The following is a 23,807-nucleotide window of genomic DNA, read 5'->3' on the forward strand; positions in this document are numbered from 1 at the left end:
ACAACAAATCTAAAACATCTTGAAACAGCTAAAATTTTCAGGAAGCTGTTTGAATGGTGTTTACTGTTAAAGTTATGACATTTTGTTTGGTTTAGTAGGTTAACTGAATGGCCATTTAGCAGCAAACTTAATTTGTGTCCAAAAATCTCTGATATAAATACTATTATCCATTCAATCCTAGTTTCCTAACTAGGACTAAATCATGCTTTTTTTTTTTTCGGAAAAACACGTCAATGCAGTGATCCATTTGTTATATCAATAGAATACATACAGCTCATCGCATGGTTAGCCTTTGTAACTTACAACTGAATGGTCGGATGGCAGTCAGGGATTGATTATTGTAACATATATGCTATTATCTAGTTTTCTTTGGGGGCTAAAAATTGTGGACATCTTTTCAGTAATGATAAGGTACAGTACAATACTACCCCAAGCTCACAGCTTAAAAGTAACCACATTGTCCAATAGATAAATCTTTTTTTTTCTTGTTCTCAATTGGCCTAATAATGGAGCTATATAACCTTTTGCTCACCTGTGCCACAGCACAATGGTAGTGCCCGTCTGTGTACAGTCCCTGCCCTTCAGACTGCCCCTGTTGTAGTCCACACTGCATAAACTCAGTGACTTGAAATTACAGGTTTCTCAGCACAAAATGGGAGATTTACAAGCATTCTTCAAAAAAAAATTGTAATTTGCACCATCCAAAATATTTGACACCCACAGGAGTTGAAAGTCGGACCAAATTCAGAGCATGCTTACTGGGGCAAAGCCAACCACCTGTAATTTTCCCCAAATTTTTTTCCTAGTTTGAAAAAAAAACAGGACCAATATGATCACACTGTCATGTTTGCTGGTAATATTTGCAAAGAAAAACACATTTAATGTTGTACTTATAAGAGTTTTATATTGTGCATTTTAATGTACTGTTTCTACTGTTTGTATAGTTCTAATAACACTCTCATTTTGATTCATGTAATAGCACTAGAAACACAGAAACCGCAATGATTCTTTCATCAATTTGAGTTTTATTTGTGTGGCCTCAATATCTTTGCTTTTTGGGAAAGTTAGAATAAAACTGTAACCTCCTCTTTTTGAAATAGCTTTAAAATTACTAACAGCTGAGACAAAAACTAAAAAAAAACATAATTCAAAATCTTATTCATAGAAAGCTTGAAGTTCAATACAATTCTATTTCATATAGAAAAAAAGGACAAATTCTTCAAAAGCAATAAGCTCAGATTGCTATAAAATGATTGCCCTTGAGTGTTGTTTTGATAACTTAAAGGAAAATGTAATTACAACAGACAATTACTTACTCTGTTACATTTTCATCTTTAATATGAAACACACTTCTATACTGTATTCATCTCCCTCCCTCCCTCTATTCCTCTCCTCTAGACCTTTAGTGCATTACTCAACTCAACTCAACTCAACTCAACTCAACTCAACTCAACTCAACTCAACTCAACTCAACTCAAACTTTATTGTCATTCATCTGGATAGCTTGTATACAGCTGAACAAAATTTCGTTTCTCACACGGCAGGTGCAAAGCAGTGCAAGTGCAAATCAAACGACAGACAAACAATACACAGACAACAAAGACAGAAACAACATGAGGACAGACTAGAAAGGGCTGACTATATGAGTTAAACTAAACTAGACTAATTATGGATAATGGAGTTAATAGATAAATAAATAAAAGAGTAAGTAAGGTAGTGGAGGGTGCAAATGTTGCAATATATATATATATATATATATATATTGAATAGATGGAACAGCTAAAATATTGAATTGAAATAAATAGGCAGTAATAAACAGTTATTAAAACACAGAAGGAACAGTGGTGTTCATTGTCAGTATGAAATAACATGTAGTGTTTAAATTGTTTTTTTGTGTATCAAATATGAACTTTGAACTTGAAAGTGCCTCTGAGATCATTTTGATGAGACATCTACGACATTTGTGTCAACACTTTAACTAAGACACGTTTGCCTCATTATTTTGTGTAGAGTTAAATAGTAATAAAGATAAATGTGAAAAAAAAAAGAAGAAGAAGAAAACTGGGACCAAATAAGGACCCTTCAGATATGGTCTGTCCTTTTAAAGCGTAATACATAAATCATAATTTAAGTTAGTTCAAATTGAAAAAATAATGCCCTGAGCTGGCCTAGATCATATCAAGCATACATTTTGATTGGCAATGAAAATACCTATTCCAGTATTAATCAGGTTAATGTGAATTTAATGGATTTACCTGAGTTTTCTACGGAGCTTCGAAATAATTGCTGAGGCTATAAAACTAACTTAACATAATTCAAAATCTTATTCATAGAAAGCTTGAAGTTCAATTCAATTGCATTTCGAATAGAAAAAAAAGCAAATTCTTCAAAAGGCAAACGCTCAGAAGCTATAAAATGATTGACGTTGATTATTGTTTTGATAACTTAAAGGCAAATTGAATTACAACAGATGATTACTTCACAAAACATGTTGCCTTGTATATCATAAGGAATAGATGCATGATGAGAAGAATATATGTTACATTTTCATCTTTAATATGAAAAAGACTTCTATACTGTATTTATCTCCCTCCCTCCCTCTAGACCTTTAGTGTATTAGTTTTTAAATTGTGTTTGTGTATCAAATATGAACTTTGAACTTGAAAGTGCCTCTAAGATCATTTTGATACGACGTCTATTCATACTTATACAGTCTATGCGTCTACTACATTTGTGTCAAAATTGTAGCTAAGACATGTTTGCCTCATTATTTTGTGTAGAGTTAAATAGTAATAAAGATAAATGTAAAAAAAAAAAAGAAGAAGAAGAAAACTGGGACCAAATAAGGACCCTTCAGAGATGGTCTGTCCTTTTAAAGCGTAATACATAAATCATAAATTAACTTAGTTCAAATAAAAATAAAAAATTCCCGAGCTGGCCTAGATCATATCAAGCATACATTTTGATTGACAGTGAAAATACCTATTCCAGTTTTGTCCTAATTTACCAGACGTGTCGGTGATTCTCATCAGGCATTCTGCACAGACGGCTATTGCGTAGTGCCGACTCGGGTTGTGTATTCTCTCTGTCAAGATGCTATAGGATTAGCAAAATAGTCTAGAGATGTGTGTATCTCCATGGTCACCGCTAAAAACATTATTATACAACCATTTCTACTGCTTGGATGGTTTTGTTGTCCTTCCGGGTGACATTCTCCTGTTATACTGTCCTCCTGAAGAATGTTCAAAGTATCTGATTTTGATTGGAGGTGAAAACAAACTTGCCAACTGAGCTAACTTGCGAGCCCGACTCGACGACATAATAGGCTGCTCTTTTTGGGAACACGGTGTGCTCGCTGTGTCGGATCAACCCTGTGCTCAGAGCTCATTTTGTGGGTGATTTCAGATAGTTTCTACGTGTTACCGCATCTTTGACGCTTGACATCGTGATGTTAAATCAGCCCTGTTCATGTAGGATGGAGGGGCATTAGCTAACTACCAAGCTAGCGACTCACAATCCGGCCGGTGCGAGTCATTGTAGCGTTAAGAGATCACTGCTGCCTAAAAATACTCTCTTTGTACCTCTGAAAGTGGCCTGTAGTCCACGTTGGACCCGTTCTGTGCCACTTTGCTTGGAGTCTGACACTCTACATGGTCACTACAGTGGATTTAAGGCGACTTGAAAAGCGAGTCGGACTCCGAGGTTGGGAGTCGAGGTGGCCTGATCTAACGTCACACCGCACCTGCTGTTGGGCTCAAGGTCCCCAAGTGATCAAAAACCAGCTGGGGCTGGCTGGCCCACTATCGTTTTGTCCTAATGGCTTGTTTCTGTCATCAGTAGTAATATAACAAGCCGTAGCACTTTGTAAAGGTCAGCGACAAACACCTTGTTTCCACTGTCAACTGAGTTTGGCGAGGCAGAGATCACCTGGGCAGAACACAACACCATGTCGGAGGATAACAACGCAGACAAGTTCATCAAGGTAAGTTTGACGGAATTACACATGAATATCTAGATACTCTACATTTGTCAATGCAGTGTTTGACTCTACTGAATTATGTATCCCTTTGTTGGTTCTTGATCTAATGAGATCAAAGTCCAGCAAGGTTAGTAAGTAAAACCAATCAATAAAAACAAGCAAGATAGAAACGAAATACATATGCAGAAATAATCAGACAAACAAAGCAATAGACAGACAGCAGTAGAGGTTAGATGGGAGGTTCTATGAAGGCTTGAATATGTTGTGAGTAATTTCTTAAAACTGACAGGTAGGTAAGCTTCCACACTTTGCATTGATGGTGGACATCATGATTTCTTAAATGTTGGCATCTGGAATAAATGTGGTGTGACAACTGAATGTCTGTGAGTAGGCTGCTCAGTTTACCAACATGATTGTCCTTTTTCTGTTAGATAGTAATGTCTAGTGTCTTATGATCTTTGAATGATGTGAAATTACTCGGATTGGGACAACATATGACTTCCCTGAAAACACAGAAGCTTTCGTGTATCTTATAAAAAGCCGGAATGTGAATGATAAAACAATATATTAAGTTTTATCTGAGATACACATGACTCTGCAGCTCGGATTCATCCAGCCTTGACATTAAACAGATTCTTGGATGAGTGCCTGGCCTACTCTCCTCAATGTGTCACTGCCCGGGCATTCATGTCAGCAGTAAAATGTGATCCCAAGTGGCCCCAACCCCCCCCCCCACCCGCTTTCACAGTTGGGTCACAATGTGGGTAATACTGGATTTACTGGGGGGACGTTTCAGAGAACTGGGACACACATCCTTTGGGGGTCATTAACCTGAGGAAAGATTAGTGGTTTAACAGTGTAACTTGAGGCTTAACCCTTTCCTTTTGGTATCAAGACATTGTCATTATAACCTTTGCTGCTTAGATCAGTTCACAGAATCTGACCTAAGTGTAAGTTTACTTTTTACTCACTCCACATTATTGACAGCAACATCATGTTGTGTTTTTAAGACATTATTTAGGTCCATTGATTGTGCATATGGCTGGCTCATTTTTTACTTACGCTGGATCCGGACAAATAGAATGAACAGAGACAAATAAATCGCCAGCTTTTTTAGAGATCTCATCTTTTATCCAGGGTATTTAAAGATATTGCTGAGTCGTAGATATCAGCTTTTGTCCTTTGTTTCGTAATGGTCCCAAATCCTGATTGTAATCATCCTTTCGGTGCTTGAACAGAGTAGATTGAATTGGCCAGGGCAGTACCTGTTGGTGGCTGCAAGGGTTTAAACTCATTGTCCTTGCCAAGACCAGTGTATTCTCAGAAAAGAAGGACAAGGGCTCATTTGATAGTATTATGATCATAGTGACGTGTTTAGTGAATGTTGGGTTATTTAACAACCAAAGCTGGAGATATCAACAAAACCACATATTCAAATCCAACTATACATAATCCTATTCTATATACTCCTGTTTCCTAATCCTTTTATGGACAGTGGTGGCTGAGGTCTACTAGAGTTATTCGTTTTTATATCACAGCCAAGCTGTCATCTCTCCAGAATAATCTGTGTCAAGGATTAGCACTACTGTGGAACTAGACAGGTGATAATGGATAAGATAGCTGTTACACAACCAAGTGCTAATAAAATGAAAAAAATGCATGGCACTCTCACTCAGCTGTATCTTCCAAACTGTTTTATAAGAGATTTTTTAGTGATGTTTTTACCATATTACATACACAGCCATTTAGGGTGATATTTTATGTACTGACGGTCACTAGGAAGGGTCTTTTTTTTCCGCACACCTAATTGCAGAGATCATCAATTCTCTTCTGTATTGAAATTAGTGTACAGTATTATGATCATACTCTTATCACATTTGTTGTGTAATATTCATTTCTTGTGCAAGAAAAATACTAAAAACTGCATATTTATTTATGACAACTGCTTTCAAATAAAATTCATACAAAAAGATACATCCTACTTAAAACTTGGATGATGCTCTCCCTGAGACAATTATAACAATCCCCACAACTAGGGCACATTTGACCAATTTCACATTTGACATAGTGAGTAAACCTAACCTCTGGTCACAGGGAACATGTGAAAAGTGCAACTGTACAGCAACTAAACCCAAATTAAATCAAATGTTTACTCTTTGACAGTAAATGTGCCTAAATTAGTCAGCTACATGTACCTTGCAGACTGCTGCTTAAATTAGAATTTGACTTAAATCACGAGCCCAACGTGTGCAGCAGCCCATTATTTTATCGGTTAATTATATCAGCAGATATCGGTGTGTTGGCCGATGTCCCATAGTTCATTTTTAAGCCAATATCGGCCGATAACATGCCGATAATATCGTGCATCCATACTTTTTTTGTTTTCCAAATATCTGATTTATTATTTTGTGTGTTTTCCTTACAGGAGACATCCATTCTAGACGAGTACAACATCAACTGGACGCAGAAGTTGGGAGCCGGCATCAGCGGACCTGTCAGGTGAGCATGACAGACAATGTGCTAAGGAGCACTTTTTTACTTGTCTTCTTCCTGTATTTAAACATCCTCTCTTCTGATGTATCCGTGTATACACGTGATCAAATATCAAACTGCTTGCTTGTTGCTCAGTAAGGAAGCCCAGTCTTGCTAAAGGTTGTCTTCTGTTTTTGTGTTTGGATCTGAAAATTGTGTATCGTGACTCAGACTCTTCCAAACCCTATGATAGGATTTAAGAGATAGATAAATATTGATTTATTGTCCAGCCCTCTCAGTGCCCGACTACGGATCGCTGCCAAAAAGTCTTCCCACATGTTTTTGACGTTAGCTACTTATTACTTCTTCTGTAGTTTGAATTTGTTTGGTTTACAGTAGCTTCACTTCCTCACTGTAGTTTGACTTTAGACATCTTGATACATTTTGAGAAAATGAAAGGAGCAAGCTGTAAGCTGTCACTCAGCTGTGCTTTACAGATCAGAGCAGTAGCATGTAAATCCATCACAACACAAGACAAGAACGGTTGGAGGTTTTGGAAATCACTGTATTTATGTTGTAGCTCATATTGCTCAGACACAAGCAGTCCGGATTGAGTCTAAAACATTTTTGTTAGTTTATTTTTTAGCTTTAATGCCTCAATTAAGACGATAGGACAGTGGATGGAGCAGGAAACTGGGAGAGGCAGCAGGCATGTGTAAGATAAATGGCTGCAGGTTGGACGCGAACCCCAGGCCACCTGCTTTAAGGATTCCAGCGTCTGTACACGGGGCACCAAGTTGGACCACAAGACCGAACCGGCGCCCCAAGTTTTAAACATTTTTCAGATGTCTAACTCCTGTGATTTTGCAGGATTTAGTCCTACAATCTAGAGACGAAACTTTGCTGCAAAGAGGAAGCTGCTCTCAGATTGAATAGTGGATGCACGTGGATGCACGAGGGATCAATGATAAAACTCAGCAGCTTTCTTTATCCGTGCATTCCCCTCTGCATTCTTCTCTCTAGTCCTCTCCACAAACACACAGGCAGTTATTTATCACAGGAAAGCACACATTTCTGAAACACTCTGAACAAGCATTGATTCCTTTTGAGACTTTTTACATCCAGTACACTAAAAAAGGGACATTTTCTTTATTTTTAGATAGAGCATTTATTTATTTATTTTTATTTATAATCGTTATTTAACCAGGAAATGCTCATTGAGATTAAAAATCTCTTTTCCAAGACAGTCCTGGCCAAGATGGGCAGCAGCACAGTTACAGAGTTACAAATGACAATACACAAATAGCAGACGCATACAGCAGCTACACAAGAAATACCTCCAGAAAAACCGCATGAGTGTCATTTAAAGAAAACATCTGCAGACAGATGCATCAGCCTCAGTCATTTAAGGATCGCTTAAAAGGATTCAAAGTTATCCGATCACAAAGCTTCAGATCCTTTTGTAAGGCATTCCAGGTCGAGGGAGCAGCAAACCTGAAGGCCTTTTTTCCACATGCAAGAGGTTTCAGTTTGTATTGGCCTTCAACCTGAATAACTTATGTTCATACTGTTTAAAGTTACTTGTTTGCACATATCTGCAATCCCAATCACCAGCCAGGATGACTAATGTTGTGCTAGAGACTCTGCATCAGTATTCTTCTCTCATCTTGTTACAATAGTGTTAATATCTACAGTTGTAGCCTCAGCCTCAATCACTTCAAACTCAATATTAAGTCTCTGCAAAAACACAATTCTCAGAGGCAGCAGCTACTCAAACATCTTCTCAAGTCTATTTTGCTCATCACAGTTTTTTTGACGTGCAGCTGGTTCCAGATACAGTCTATCATATCAATGTGTGATTCTGAGGCTTGAAGCTATCACATGTCTGGTTCAGCAGAGAACAACCTGTTATTCCCTGACATGTAGTTACTGCTTCAAGTGACAGGAATTCTGAGGAAGTGACTCACCAGCTCTCCATGTAAATACTCCCTTAAACTCATGATACTCGATGATGAACTGATGATTCATGCTGTTCACTTTTTGTGCCTCACCAGCTCTTTGTAACCCTCGCGTCAGTTTGTGTATCACTCTGATTCATTGAGACTTTTGCCTAATGAGGATCTTTTTTCTGATTCTCCAACTCAGCTAACACATTGGTGTCTTTTGGCTCTACCAGCCCCCCTCTGTAGCGCTCTGTGATTCATTAGGCAGGTATTGCTTTCCAGTGAACTTTGTCCGAAGCAGAATGTTTCTCTCAGTAATGCTTTAATAGTGTAATCTGAGTTTAAGGGCCAGAGTTTGCTGTTTAAAGGGAATACTTGAGTCCTTGCAGCTAGGGGAAGAAAATTAGTCCATTCCGATCCTAAAATAGTTTGAGTTTGAGGAAGAAAACCAAAACCAGGAGATAAGCATTTCCTTTTTTGAGCTTCAATATGAGTAAATGAGTCTTTTTATGAGAGACCAAATCTAAGCCAATCTAAGATAATTACTTCCCATAACAAACTAGTGTTGACAAAACACCTCTCCTATCTCTTGTCTAGTCAGCTGCTGTGACTTGCAGCACATATCACAGAGACTATCAGAAGGATGGAGACACACATTTTGTTGAAAGATACATACTGTTAAAAAACACATCAAGAATCTTCCAACGTGTATGCTTGATGTCGCCCTTTGTCTCTGGTATTGATATTTCACTCATTGTAGGCATTGAATTACAAAACTTAAAGAAAGATTAGCACCATTGCTATTCTGTTGAATTTAATTTCAGTGGGGAAGAAAGTTGCGCCTTTGGTTATTGAATTGATCACTTTTTTTGATCATATAATGAGGAATTAAAAAAAAAAAACCTTGCTGTGAACTTTATATATATGTAGACACAGCGAACACATTTAACGACAAAGACTCAGACATCAACACAGATGCTAAGAAAGGGGCGCCGCTGGCCTAGCAGTCTAAGCGCGCCCTGTATACAGAGGCTATAGCCCTCATTGCAGAGGTCGCAGGTTCAATTCCAACCTCGGCCATTTGCGTGTCTTCCCCCACGCTCTACTCTCCACATTTCCTGTCTCTCTTCAGCTGTTCTGTCCATTAAAGCTGCTGTTGGTAGTCACGGAGTAAACATCTGTTCAGAGAGAGGGACTTCGAATGTCAACACTATGCCTCCCGACCAGATTTCCTCTTAGACCCCCAACACAGATCTGCGTGTGCAGTCATGATAGTGCCAGACTCATAACCAATCGGAGGACATAGTAGGGGCCGCCCCTTAACCAATCAGGACAGAGGAGATTAGCTATGATTGCTTGATACAAAGGCATTGGAAAACGCAGAGATTTTGCAGTAGTCTCAAATTACTCCACTTACCGATGAGTACCGATGGGTATTATGACCTTTTCTCCAAACCAAGCAGAAAAAAAGGAACGTTTTTTACACCATTCCTATCAACAGCAGCTTTAAAGGCAAAAATGCCAAAAGATATAACTTGAAGAAAACCAAACCAAACAAACCTCACAGATGCTAACGAGCAACTGAATTTCAAAAATCTGCCAGACTTGACAAACTTTATTGATTATTTTCATTCTCCTGTATGTCAGATGATTAGTTACCATGTTGACAGAGGTAATGATTGACGTTTGTTTCCTTCCTGTTTAGAGTTTGTGTGAAGAAATCAACTCAGGAACGTCTGGCCTTGAAGATCCTCATTGATCGGCCCAAAGCCAGAAATGAGGTTAGAGTGGAGACGCTGCTCTCTTTGATTCATTTCTTGTTTGTTGTCTTCGCCTGTATCAATATGCTTTGATCAGTCTGTCTGCCTGTTATCAATCTCTTTACGTTCTGTTTTTCGGTCCTCGTCCATCTGTCTCCGGGGCTTCTGCAGACTTTGTTGTCAGTAACATTTTCTTCCTGTGGTGAACTGAGTGTTGAGCAGCCTCTACATGTCATTAGCAGCCTTCTGTTTTGATCAAGCAGCTTATTCAGCAGTGGAGCAGTGAGACATGAAGTCAAAACAAGCAGCCCAGACTTGTTGTACCAAAGCCATAGCTGCCGAGCTGTGTAGCTTTCACAGAAAATCAAACACGGAAGCCACCAAACAGAATATTTGTCATGCACTTAGATCACCTTTTTATATGAGGGTTCACTTTTCATGCATGCTGTGTTTCAAGTTCTTCTTGCACAGTGATGATCATTTTACTGATTATTATTGTGATAATTATTCAAACTATCATTACCTTTTCTTATAGTGAAATATATCTTATATAATTGTTGAACACCAGAATTGAATTAAAACAAACATAGTGATTGTCTAGTGGGCAGGTTTCTTGTCCGTGTTTCAGTCATGTCGCATTTTAAAATCAAATTATCATACACTATAAATGAGTAATACACACTTTTTTTTTCTTCAGGTGCGTCTTCACATGATGTGTGCCAACCACCCGAACATTGTGCAAATCCTTGAGGTTTACGCCAACAGTGTCCAGTTCCCACATGAGTCCAGCCCGAGGTAAAGACCTTTGCGTGTGTGACTGTGTGTGTGCATTTCTTGTGATGGTGTCAGGTGGGGCTTGAGGCATTGGGTTTTCTGGTCTGTTTGTCTTATACTTGGGAATGCCATGTCTCAGCAGGACCTGGTGGTACTATAAACAAATTTGGCAACTACATCAACTAATGAAAGGATGAACTGATTAATTTTTGTTTATCAAAGTTGACTCTGATCTTGCAAAAAAAAACAAAAAACACTTTCAGCCATTAATAACGAAGACTTTATAAAATATGGACGTAGTATCCGTGACGTCACCCAACTGTTTCTGAAGAGCTGTTTTGAGGCCAGTCGTCGTTGGCAGCCATATTGCTTCTGTCGAGCGATTGTGACGGAAAGAGGTGGGCTTTGAGCCTCCTAGCCAACAGCTACAGTGTTCCCGCCTGTCAATCAAGTCAGCTGTGCCTCTCATTGGAAGACTCGTAATCTCAATATCTTCAAAATTGACGCGTTAGACATTTTTTTACCCCCTGTACAGTGTGTGCCGATCGAGAAATGAGCTATCCAGACATTAGTCCTTTGTACCCGACTGTAAACATGTTTATTTCTGCTGTAAAGATCGTCTTTTTTGAATTGGTGTGTAAGTGATGTCCGGTACTTCTGGAGCCAGCCTCAAGCGAATCCTCCATGAACTGCAGTTTTTAGCACTTCCGCATTGGACTCATATTTTTAGACCAGAGTTTGCCGCTTGGAATAAACCAGTGGGTGGGTGACCTTATGGCCAAAGGTCAGAAGTCAATGTTGCTGTTAGGTCATGTCTTGTGAATGTAACACATCTGACACACCTGGGTTAGATTCCAGCCAATCTCTCTCAGTTTCCTACGCTATCCACTGTCCTCTCCTCTATAAATAAAGGTGTAAAAGCTCAGTTATATAACTTTAATAGAATCAATTAAAAATAAATAATAATTATGGCACTCATGGTCAATAATACACAATTTCCCTTTGTTTTACTTCTGGCCAAACTGCCAGGGCACAATATAGGGGTCAGCATATAATCCCATGCTCTGCAGACAAACAGACATTTCCATGTATTATGATAATAAAATAAGATCTTCTTTAAAGTTGTATTTTTTTAAGGTAATGCATGATTTCAGATATTTTGAATATACAAATATAACCTAGCCACAGTGACGTTTTTCAGTAGGAAACATTGATGGATGTACATCCCGATCTTACTGGTTGGCATTCAATCACAAGGTGGTAACGCTCGTTTAAACTGTACATCACTGCACATCCTTTGACCCTGGACACTTCCTGTCTGTTCTTTTACAGAGCAAGACTCCTGATCGTTATGGAGATGATGGAGGGTGGTGAGCTATTCCACAGAATCAGTCAGCACAGGCACTTTACTGAAAAGATGGCCAGCCAGGTCACCAAACAGGTAGGTGAAAACCCAATTTTTTTTAAGCAATTAATGAACCATCTGTGAAGTTCTACATGTGACGCCTGTTTATGTGTCTTTGAGTGTGTGTAACTGCTTATCTTGCAGCCTCCCTGTGGCATTAGCAGCCTCATGCTTGAATAAAGCTGCATATGAGGGATTAATACACACAAGCACATTTTCAAAAGAAGCAACACATAAAAGCAACACATAAAGCTTAAATCTGAAATGTGTTTAAAGACTGCTTTACACACACACACACACACACACACACACACACACACACACACACACACACACACACACACACACACACACACACACACATATTGATGTCTCAGTGTGATGATTCTTCCCCCTGTAGATCAGTCAAGCCTTGGAACATTGTCACTCCCTAAATATTGCACATCGTGACCTGAAGCCAGAGAACCTCCTCTTTAAGGATAACTCTCTGGTAAGTAGCTTAAGTTGCTCTGTAAACATTGAAACTGCAATTTTTAAAATGCGCCACTGTCACCCCTGCTGATTCTTTTGCCACACATCATACTGTGTGTACTAGAAAGGAAAATAAACTTTGCTGGAATTTAAGGTTGCAGCCAGGACTTAACTTTTTGAGTAAGAGGAAAAGGAGAGGAGGATGATTTAAAGGCTGTTTTTGGCAAAATTTGACAAAGATGCTCAAGAAGATTCAAAGTAGTCCAATATGCTTTAACTTGGATAGACTTGGTAATCTACTTCTACTTTGTCATGACCTTTAATAATCTCTCTTGAACCTGAATGCATTTCTTAAAGATGACATATCATGCAAAATTGACTTTTTAATGGTTCTCTACCTGAAATATGTGTCCCTGGCATGTCTACAAACCCCCCGAGAATGAAAAAAATCCATTCTGCCCCTGTTTTAATTTCTCCACCTTTCTGTAAATGTGTGTGAAACGAGCCGTTTCAGACTTCCGTGTTTTTGTTACGTAACAAAAATATCCGGTCTGTCACGGAGTCAGAGCTCGGAGCTTGTTCAGCCCATAGACTTTATAAACTAATGCTGAATCCCCCCTCCGTTTTTCATTACCTGCCCAAATGTGTGCTAACAAGGAGCTTAGGAGGGAGGCATGCTAGTTGTAGGCTGTCTTAATAAACACAAAGGTCGGTTTTACTCCCCACGTCTGCAGATTTGAAGATATAGTGGATGATTTTTATTTATCATGGATAAGTGCTAGCGCTAGTTAGCATAGCTACATAGCTACATGTCGTAGCTGACACACGTCTACATACTGACAAATAAAACAACAAGAAACACTAAATCTGTGACCAATCCTTCAGAAATGTCCTGCTACAGGCGCCTCTCCGTCAGGATCAGATTCTGGATCAGATTCAGAGGGTTGAAGTAACGTGATCTCTGAGCAGCCGTGTATATTCAGCCAACATGTAAGCATTAGATCAACGTGCTGGACAGCCGAGGCACATCCACTTCCTTAGGGGGCGTGGTCAGAGGGAAAACAGAGTGTTCTGAGGAGGACTGAAGAAGAGGGCTTTTCAGGCAGACCAAAATCTGATTTCAAAGTGTTTTTTTGAGCATAAACTTTAAAGACATGTTTTGGGGACCTCTTAGACCAATATATATTGATGAAAAAAGCGTGATATGTCACCTTTAAAACCTTTTTTGTTAGAGCTCAAGCAAACTAGTTAACGTTACCTGTTCATGCTTCTCACTCTGTGATACTTTCTCCTGCACAGGATGCACCTGTGAAGTTGTGTGACTTTGGCTTTGCCAAAATTGATCAAGGAGACTTGATGACCCCTCAGTTCACTCCCTACTATGTAGCACCTCAGGTAAAAAGCAAGCAAAGGATTAATCTAAAACCAAAAACCTATTGGTTTTATTTCTTACATGCAGCAAAAGCAGTTTCCCTTGATGTCTCTCCTGCTGTTTTCTGTGGCAGGTACTTGAGGCTCAAAGAAGACACCAGAAAGAAAAGTCTGGAATTATACCTACCTCACCCACTCCTTATACCTATAACAAGGTGAGAGCTAAAAGTTTAATCTTGTAGTTGTAGTACTGCAATGGTTTCTTATAAATATCATGTCTCAGTATCTGTTGAATGAGAAGATAATTTTATTTCTAATGTTTTTTCTTCTTTCATTCCTCAGAGCTGTGATTTGTGGTCTCTCGGCGTGATAATCTACGTGATGCTGTGCGGCTATCCTCCGTTCTACTCCAAACACCACAGTCGCACCATCCCGAAGGACATGAGGAAGAAGATTATGACAGGCAGCTTCGACTTCCCTGAAGATGAGTGGAGCCAGATCTCTGAGATGGCCAAGGACATCGTACGCAAGCAAGTGACTCTTCTTTCTCTCAGCTCTGTTGTATTTATCTTATGTAACTCCATGAGCATAGCATGCTAGAGGACGTGCTCTGCAGATTGGCTCATTAAAGGGGTGGGGAAACAATGCGGTGCTTTTGTTTTTTCTTTGTGTTGTGTTGAAGCACACATGAGATTTGGATTTGGCTCTAGATCCATTTTGTACCATCTGGTGTAGTCATTTTGTTTTTAGACATCTACTGTCTTTGTTGTAGTATCCAAAACATATAAAAAGTGCTTCCCTCTAATGCACTACTCTTGTTATTGTCCTGAAATGATCCTGAGCCTTCTTTTCTCCCACCATATTTGCTTCCTATTTTGACCCTATTCCCCTTTTTGATGTACACCATCCCTCCGTCCTTTATTTATACATTTTCATCTTCAATAACTTGTACTCTCCCATTGCTGTCCGTATTTACTCCTTGCAGGCTGCTGAAAGTGAAGCCAGAAGAGAGGCTGACCATTGAGGGAGTCTTGGCTCACCCTTGGCTCAACTGCACTGAGGCCCTAGACAACGTGCTGCCCTCTGCCCAGATGATGATGGACAAGGTGAGTGAATAAATGAGAATAAAGGTGCAAAAATCTTTCATGCACTAACCCTTTAAAAAGACAGACTCTGCAAAACTGAGACTTGCCAGGTTTTTCTAGGTTAGCTGCTAACATCCTCTTGTGCTTTCAGTTACTGGATAACACACAACATGGTGCTACTCAAGACTACTCAAAATATTAAAAACTGCAGAGCTTGCTCAATGGTTGGCAGCTGACTGTATGTCAACAATGTGAAAGACCCAGGTCTATGGGACATCCTCAGGGTTGATCTCTGTGAAACAGAGAAAACAACCAAACTGGGACTCCTGAAAAGTGCAAATGCTGTCACATTAACCAGGGATCACTGGAAGTCAGTAGATAAACATAATAATCTCAGAATAACTGCACACCATCCTGACACTGATTGGACTCCTGCATATGTCTTAATGTGTCTCTGTGTTGTCCTGTAATAAGGAAAACAAACAAACATTGTATTAGAGCGCAGAATAAACACTTTGAAGCTGTCTTTTACCACTAAGTCACGGTGTAGACCACACTGGTGCAGTGCAGAATCTATCTGAATAATGAACCTTCAAGTCAAGTCAAAAAGTACATTTCAAAGTGTATTAATTTGATTCCCAAATCAAGAGACTGGTAAGAATTGCTTTAAATTGTGAATATAGACATTACACTGACATATGTCTGGTTTTTAAAGTTTTAAATGGGCTTGCCCCTCCATCATTGCTCAAATTTATTAAAAAGAAACACAATGTAATAAAAACTAGAGCACAAACTAGAGGGGACTGTGATGTACCGAGACGTAAAACCAAATTCAGCCAAATGGTAGTGTCTGTCAGGCCCACAGTCCTGGAACAAACTACTAGCTCACATTAGGGAGCTTGAGAACTATGGTACCATATAAAGAAACAGTTAAACATTGGTTAAAAACAAACCAGTCATGTACTCATGAATAATCTGTTTTCTCACTGGATACTCGTTCCTGTGGGCTTTGGCCTCACCCTCCATCCTGTTTTTATAATGTCACAAACGTTTTGTATGTAAAATCTGTTTGTAAGTCAGTTTGTGTAGTGTCCTGCTAACTGTCTTTTTGACATCCTGTAATTTTAAAACTGGTTGTTTTATGTTTTATGTGAGTATCTGCCTTAGGACTACGGATGAAATGTAGCTATTGTGCTAACTCCAGCATATTTTCACTGAGGCATACTTTTGAAATGTTGATTAATGTGCATTGTTCTAATCAGATAAACTCAAATTAAATTAAATTTATTATTTTGAAATGCAAAATTGTGGAATTTTAAACATTGAACATTTTAAAAACTAATTGTTCGTCAGTCTCAATAATTTAAATTTAATTTGTCTCTGTTACGACTTCCACTAACAGATAAAAACAACAATGTTGAACCCCTGACCCAGCTCTATGTAGTGTGATTCAGAAATACAGGTTGACTTAGCTGTATCAAGGGGGTTTGTCTAAACGATTGGTTGGTAAGCTAAAAAAAAAAGTTGACATTCTTTTCCTCCACTTCTTACTGTTTGTTGTTCTTTACCTTCCAGGCGGTAGTTGCAGGTATCCAGCAGGCTCATGCTGAGCAGTTAGCCAACATGAGGATTCAGGATCTGAACGTCAGCCTGAAGCCCCTCAACTCTGTTAACAACCCAATCCTCAGGAAGCGAAAACTACTTGGGTATGACTTCTTTTCGCTCAGGTTTTTCGAGTCAACTTTTGTCCTCTGGTGGTATAAGGAGTTTAGAGACCAGCACATTTTTTTCTGTATTTTAAGTTTTGAGTCATTTGACTAGAAAATGTATGTTTTATTTCACTGTAAAGGTAACATACACTCACACACTAAGTTTGTGAACATTTGGGGTCCCTTTATTGAATATATCAAAAGTAAAAAAAACTGCTACCTGATTATTTTAGGCATTGTTTGGACTGCACTGATGGTGGCTGAACTTTTAGACAGTGAAGTGTCATCCTTTATTTACTTTCTTTATTTTGGTCTGACACTGATTTAATATCCCACCTTACTGTTAAATGGCAGTGTGGGCATGTATGTATGTATATTTTCTTTGTTTTGTCTGTGTGTTTTTTTGTTTTTTTCCTTTTGATAGCTTTCCATTCCAATGATGTGCATGCCTATTTCTTACTTTCCTTTTTATTATGGTTTGTCTGCCTGTTTCCTTGTCTTGTTACATAACAAAAAACTGAAAATAAAGTTGTTGTTTGTTAAAAAGGTAACATACACTCAGCCAGGGTGGAGTAATAATGTTCTCTGAGTCTTGTTGTTCAGCACAAAATCAAAACTAAACTATTTTTTTCATCAGTAAATTTTTCCCGCCAATATTCACTGGCTGCTTTGTCTTCATTCTTTGTCATATTGTATTTCTTATCAGGACTTTGTATTTGATCAATAATCTATAAAATGTGTGTGTTTTGCAGCCCCAAGCCCAGTGACGGTTTCTTCATTCATGACCCTGAGAATGGAGGAGAGGACTCAAACGTGGCGCTGGAAAAACTACGAGATGTCATTGCACAATGTATTCTACCACAAGCTGGTCAGTAAACGCATGCTTTGGCTAACCAACTCAACAAAATTGCTGATATGATATCAATAAACTCCATATATTTAGCACTTCCCTGTAGTCACAAAATACTATACTTAGATATTGTCTTTCTACAATTGCTCTGAGTGAAAGCAAGTAGATCCTGAAGTGAGTGTTTTATTGTTTTTCTAGGAGAGAATGAAGATGAGAAGCTGAATGAGGTGATGTATGAAGCGTGGAGGTTCAACAGAGACTGCAAACTTTTGAGAGACGGTCTGCAGGGTCTCAGCTGGGATGGCAAGTGAAATTTAATTGTATCTGCATCTCATTGGGTCTTCATTTTCAACAACAAAAATCAAAGCAGCTGTTCTAGGATCCACAGGGCCCGTGGCGTTACGTTAGAGAGCGTGCCCCCGCGCGGGAACCGCTAGAGATACGCTTCAAGTCTATTTTCGACGGAGCCCGCGTCAATACGGTCAATAGAAAAGACGACAGAAAAAGAATGACCAGGACAGGAAGTCAGGCACGAGGATCGCATGCAACATCCGCCAATCTCAAAATGCAACACCATATACGGACTCCCGACCGTTTAGAGATCGTATAGATCAGAAATACTCATCGATTGTGGATGTAAGCTACAAACAGCCACATATATGTGATCCAGGTCGACTACAACAGGACTTTAAGATGATAACTGTGTCAGAAAGTAACAGGACAACAAAATAGAGCCAAATTATTATTATTAAAACTCACTGTTAAACTGTTAAGTTTCGTTTTTGCAGGTTTAGAACTTGCAAACACGGAACTTAACAGTTCTGCAGCATACTCGATGATAGAAGCACAAAAGTAATGGAATACTCTCAAAACGAGCAGAAATTCAACCACAGAAAGGCTCAAGATCTGTTGTTTGTATGTGGTTCTCTCTATGCTGGATCCAGCTGATCCTGCCTGCTCTGAGCTGCGCTACGCTCCAGACTCGCGTCCTTTAGACCAGGGTGCAAGCCCTCAGACAGAGCAAACACGCTGCGCAGCCGTAATGCGGCGCACACACGTCCTGTGGACTCCTCGGGTGACACTTTCCTCATTTGTTGTTGCAGTCCTTAACCACATGCTCTTTCATTGCAGGACGATCCTTCTCTGATAAAGTGGACCGCTTGAAGTTGGCAGAAATAGTCAAACAGGCCATCGAAGAGAAGACAAATCTGGAAGAATCTCATTAGCAAACGCTGTCTTTATATCCGTTTTATAGTGTTTATTATGACCCTTTTTAACCCACATCTGTAAAGAGGCTTTTTTATGTAAAATAATGTGCAGATTTTTTTCTTTCTTTCATGAACTCACTTGCAAAAACCTATTGTACAGCTGTAGAAATATTTCAAAAAGGACACGTTGGTACTGGAATCTTTTTTTATTGGATACTTGCAAAGAACATAGAAGAAAAAGTATATTTTCATTTTTGCAAAAAAAAAAAAAAAAAGACGAGAAAAACAGTTAATGAAATTATTTTCTGGGAGGGAGTTTTCTTCGGCTCCTTGTCCCATACATCCTTTTTTTAAAATCTCAAGTAAATCCATTTTATTCTATTTTATTTTATTTTATTTTATTTTAACCATCTGAAGAATTTTATTTATTTAAACAAAGAGTTCCATTATTTTATAACTTTCTTGTAGCCTGGCTATGGGTTCTAAAAATACAAACTGACTGATATGTGACTTTGTTCTTCCACACAAATTGAATCTCAGACTGAGTTTAAATTATGTAAAGTCTTTGGTTTTATGCTACCTTCACTTGTTGACCGGTTTGTTTTGTCAACGCAGAGTACAAATGAGAACAGAAACAGTCATGAAAATGACAAATGCAACTTCACATTCATTCTGTCAGATCTTTTGTTTTTTAAGAGACTTCATTGCAGAGACTGAAGAGGCATTAAAAAAAACTACGGCTTTGTTCCTGTCTGAATTATAGAGGAGTGTTTTTGACTCAATCATAACTCAAGGTTCACTAAGAGATTTTTCTGGAGCTTTTAACTGTCTCACAGCCTTCTTTAGATTTTAATTTTCACATCATTTGATGCTGTTGAAAGCACAAATTAAGTTAAGACTGGGTTGTCAGACTGCTTCAGTTGTCAAGAATGAAATTTGATGTGAGTTTAACTCATCCACATGAAAAGATGATGCTGTCTTGTCAGAATATGTAGTTTCTAATCGGCAGGTTAAATGAAGTGTATTATTTCAAGGCTAAAAAAGTCTATCTGTGTGTCTTCACAAGTCTGATGGAATTCTGGAAAAGGTCTTAAAGTGACAATTTGTAAGTGCTATTGTTTATTTTTATTTTCTCACCACTTATGATGAGGGGAGGTCATTAGTATTTCCAAAGTTATGGTTGATTTGTAAGGGTGACCTTCTCTGATCTTAATTTTTTCCTTTAGTTTTTAATTTTAATTTAATTTAATTTTTAGCAGTTTTGTCATCTGCTGCAAGACAGAACACAACAATACGCTGCTTCACATACAAGTCTACTTGTGATTGGTCCTGGAAACATGAGAACCTACATCCAGCTTGTAATACTGCAAATGCAAGGGCTTTCATCATAGACACTCTACCACCGTTTTGTTGCTTTATTCAGCTACTGTGTCTAAAATGGACATTCAATTAAATGAATACCTTAGAAATGATGACTTTAAGGCTAGCTAAAGCTGTTGATCTGTGACCCATTGTGAGCTGCTTTGATGTAAAGAGCCATGCGCTGGAATTCAGACCAGGAGCATGCATGGTGTATTTCAATCAGTCAGTATTACAGTCTTTTCTTTCCTACTTAATTTCATGGTCTGTACACCAGAATACTCATTCCCATGCTTATTTATAATGATGATTTTATACAATTTCATATTTATATCATTGATTAGCCAGAGTGACACTATCCCTGACCTGTTTTATTCTAGTCATATCTGATATTATATCACAGAGGAGGTGAAAGAAGGGATTTATGAATCAGGCTTAGATGGCTTAAAGGGCATGTTCTCGTGTTCAGTGCCTGATTGTTTCTTTAATATTGTTTTTTAGTTTATTGAAATTCCTCTGAAGTTTATGATGAAATTCCAATTTTAAGAAGACTTGGCTTTATAAATCATCACAGCTTTAAATATTCATTTCTGATCTTAATGAATCTATATGTCCTTTCTGAGGTATGAGCAAACATTGGTGTACTGTATAACTGCTTTCCTTAAAACTTGAATCTCCAGTTTCGGGGATTTTGAAACATTCAGATACACTAAACATAAAGGATCAGGTGCTCATTGACGAGTTTAGAAAATTCTTCTGCTTCTCAAGACAAATAAACCTTTAAAAAACATATTTTTGCATTCTCACATTGCAAATAATGGGGCTGTTACTTTTTCCCACCATGTGTAACTGAAACACACAAGCCTTCTTTTTGTACATGTCTTTAGTTCCTTTGTTTTGATTGGGTTTCAAATCCAAAACCGTTAATAAGATTCTGAGAGGTCCTTTTAGCTGTCTGTCCTGATGATGGTTAAAAGGCTAATGATAACCACATCTTGTATAAAGGCCTTATTGTCACAGGCTAAATTTATGGTCAAATGTGCCTTGTTGACGGGGCAGCCTATTTATCTTTTTTAGTATTAATGACAGGATAAAGGTGAAACTCAGAATCAGTGGGGTTGTAATTGGTATTTTTCCTGGGACTGACTTGGTTGGTTTCATGTGAGTATATGAAGGCTTTCATTCCACATTTGTTTTGTTGGTTTGCTAATATTTGGTAGACATTAATTCAGCATTGTATTTGAGAAAAGTCTGTCCTCCGAAAAGAACAAATTGATTTATTGGTTTGTGTTTCATATGCTAAGCCCTTAATCCCCTGCTGACAAAAGAAGACTTGGTTTGACATTCTTTCAAAAATTTTCTTCTATGTCTTGCCAAGAGTTACATTGAAACAGGAGTGTGTATCCACTGTGTTTTTTCCATTCAATTATAAGGCTCCAGCCAGCTGCTGATTAGCTTAGAATTAAGACTGGACATAGCTAACGCCGCTGTGTGTAAATGTAACATCATCTACTTATCGACATATTTGACACTCAACAGTTCTATTATTTTTGTTTGTTTCTTTAATTTAAAAAAGAAAGTATGAGGAGAATGTTATTTGTTGTTGTTTTTTCCAGTTGTGCCAAACTTACAGCACAGACTTTTTGCAAGGACTCTGCAATTCCTTGCAAAACCTTGGTAATGGAAGTCAGTACATAGCCTCACAATGGATGATAACTGCTTTTACATATTTTGTTCATTGTACAGATTGAACAAATTAGATGTCATGTGTTAATTAGCTAACTAATATCCTAATTAACTTCAAATGTTCAGGTTCCATTTACTCTTTTATTTAAGGACATAAAATATCCGGTGTCTGATGTCAAACAAAAACTATAAAGCTATTTCCAAAAGACAAACTTTAGCTCTGTTGTCGGCAGTCAGTTTCTTTTTGGTGTGGTATAATTTCGAATAAAAAATGTCAGGGTACAAGACCTTAAACCTAACATGTTGAAGAATCTGCAGAGCCTTTCAATAAATGAGAAACCAAATAGCGCTGTTTTTTATCTTGTCTTGGTGGATGCGTGATTAAGAGTGTTTGTGTGTGGCGTCTGGAGCCCATCATTGATCAAATACAGGCCTACTTCCTGAACCTACAAATAACAGAGTTTTTACCCTTTTCTACTTGAGTCCTGCATTGCTGTCGAAGAGAGGGGGGGTGTACTCATTTGCATTTTGTTCTGTGCAGTCAGGGCATGTTTCTTGATATTGCTATTCTTAACAATGAAATCCTCAAGGGAACCAAACAGTCACACAACAATAGGAACTTCCTGCTGTTTTGCTGCTTAATCTGGCTCAGTGTTACTACAGACAAATCCCAGAGGATAGCTGGTTAGGAAAATTCTACTACTGTTTCTGAGTAGCTGCGGCAGGATGCCCTTCAGACTGACACGGCTACGACATATTTCATTAAAAGTATCTTGCCTGCTCATTGAACAAGATTTAAAAGATAGAAATGGTTTATTCAGAATGTCTGCTTTTCTCGTCACCGCTACTGTACTCCCCCTGCTGTATGAATTCTCAAAAAGTACAGAGGAGTGTAGCTTGTATTTTTAGTTTCAAGAAACACTTCCTTTATAGGGTCTGGCATCAAAGACTCGAGAAGACACTTTATTGACTTTAATTTGCAGTTTTGTTTTCTTTGTTTGTTTCTGGCGTGGCAGTTAATGTAGCATGTAACCTCCATGAGAGACTCGCTGTATCTACATATATATTTTTGCCCTTTCTGTCTTTATTGGAATGTCTTCAACATGCTGACTTTGTAATAAAGGAATTATTGGACTTTTTTTTAACATATGTCTGTCTTTTGTTATTGTGTGTGTACATTGAAATGAATTAAACGTAAAAAAAAAGTGCCCTCTGGATGTCCCTCTAGGGCAGGGGTGTCCAAACTTTTTTCAAAGAGGGCCACATATGATGTTGTCAGAATACCTCAGGGCGAGTGGATCCCACTGAGACTTAGGAATCATACAAGTTATATATGAAATGTCTATTTAATAACAATCATTTTAAATTTTGTCTCAATAAATCAGTAACTAGGTAGTCCTCAGTTCTCCACAAGCCATGTACACATGAGCAAACTTTATCTTCTTCTGGAGGAAAATGTTTTTCATTCGGGTCATTATTTTCCTATGGCAGGATCACGATCTGAATTTCATCACACTTCTTTTTCATGTTGTTTTTAAGACTTTTCTGACCAGCAGACAACATTTTAAGAACTAAATAATTATTTTCCTCAGTTCTGAACATTTTTGATGCACCAAATTTTGCCTTTTCTGCACAATTTCATAATTTTGATCTTGTCTTGTGTCCTCTTTTGTGTCTTCTGAACTTTTAGTGTTCATCAAGAACATTTTCACATCATGATAAAAACATTAATTTG

At 38.3% G+C, this 23,807-nt stretch overlaps 1 protein-coding gene across 1 annotated transcript; it reads left to right on the forward strand.

The window, feature by feature from the left end:
• The first annotated feature begins 3,068 nt into the window (after positions 1–3,068).
• On the forward strand, positions 3,069–23,211 carry mapkapk5 (MAPK activated protein kinase 5). Its single transcript, XM_034693071.1, has 14 exons — positions 3,069–3,982; positions 6,405–6,478; positions 10,100–10,175; positions 10,852–10,949; positions 12,261–12,369; positions 12,734–12,823; positions 14,104–14,199; positions 14,310–14,390; positions 14,518–14,705; positions 15,161–15,281; positions 16,836–16,966; positions 17,722–17,837; positions 18,018–18,122; positions 18,951–23,211. Exons 1-14 carry the CDS (start codon positions 3,947–3,949, stop codon positions 19,043–19,045), a joined length of 1,416 nt encoding a protein of 471 aa, XP_034548962.1. The 5' UTR covers positions 3,069–3,946; the 3' UTR covers positions 19,046–23,211.
• The last annotated feature ends 596 nt before the right edge of the window (positions 23,212–23,807 follow it).

The sequence above is a fragment of the Notolabrus celidotus genome, chromosome 9 (assembly GCF_009762535.1).
Source record: "Notolabrus celidotus isolate fNotCel1 chromosome 9, fNotCel1.pri, whole genome shotgun sequence".
In the NCBI taxonomy this organism is placed as follows: domain Eukaryota; kingdom Metazoa; phylum Chordata; class Actinopteri; order Labriformes; family Labridae; genus Notolabrus; species Notolabrus celidotus.

Excerpts from the sequence above, each read along its gene's own strand:
- mapkapk5 (XM_034693071.1), top strand. The coding sequence starts at position 3,947 with ATGTCGGAGGATAACAACGCAGACAAGTTCATCAAG. Across the intron at positions 12,824-14,103 it reads TCTTTAAGGATAACTCTCTG|GATGCACCTGTGAAGTTGTG; the intron begins GTAAGTAGCTTA and ends TCTCCTGCACAG. Across the intron at positions 14,200-14,309 it reads CCTACTATGTAGCACCTCAG|GTACTTGAGGCTCAAAGAAG; the intron begins GTAAAAAGCAAG and ends TTTCTGTGGCAG.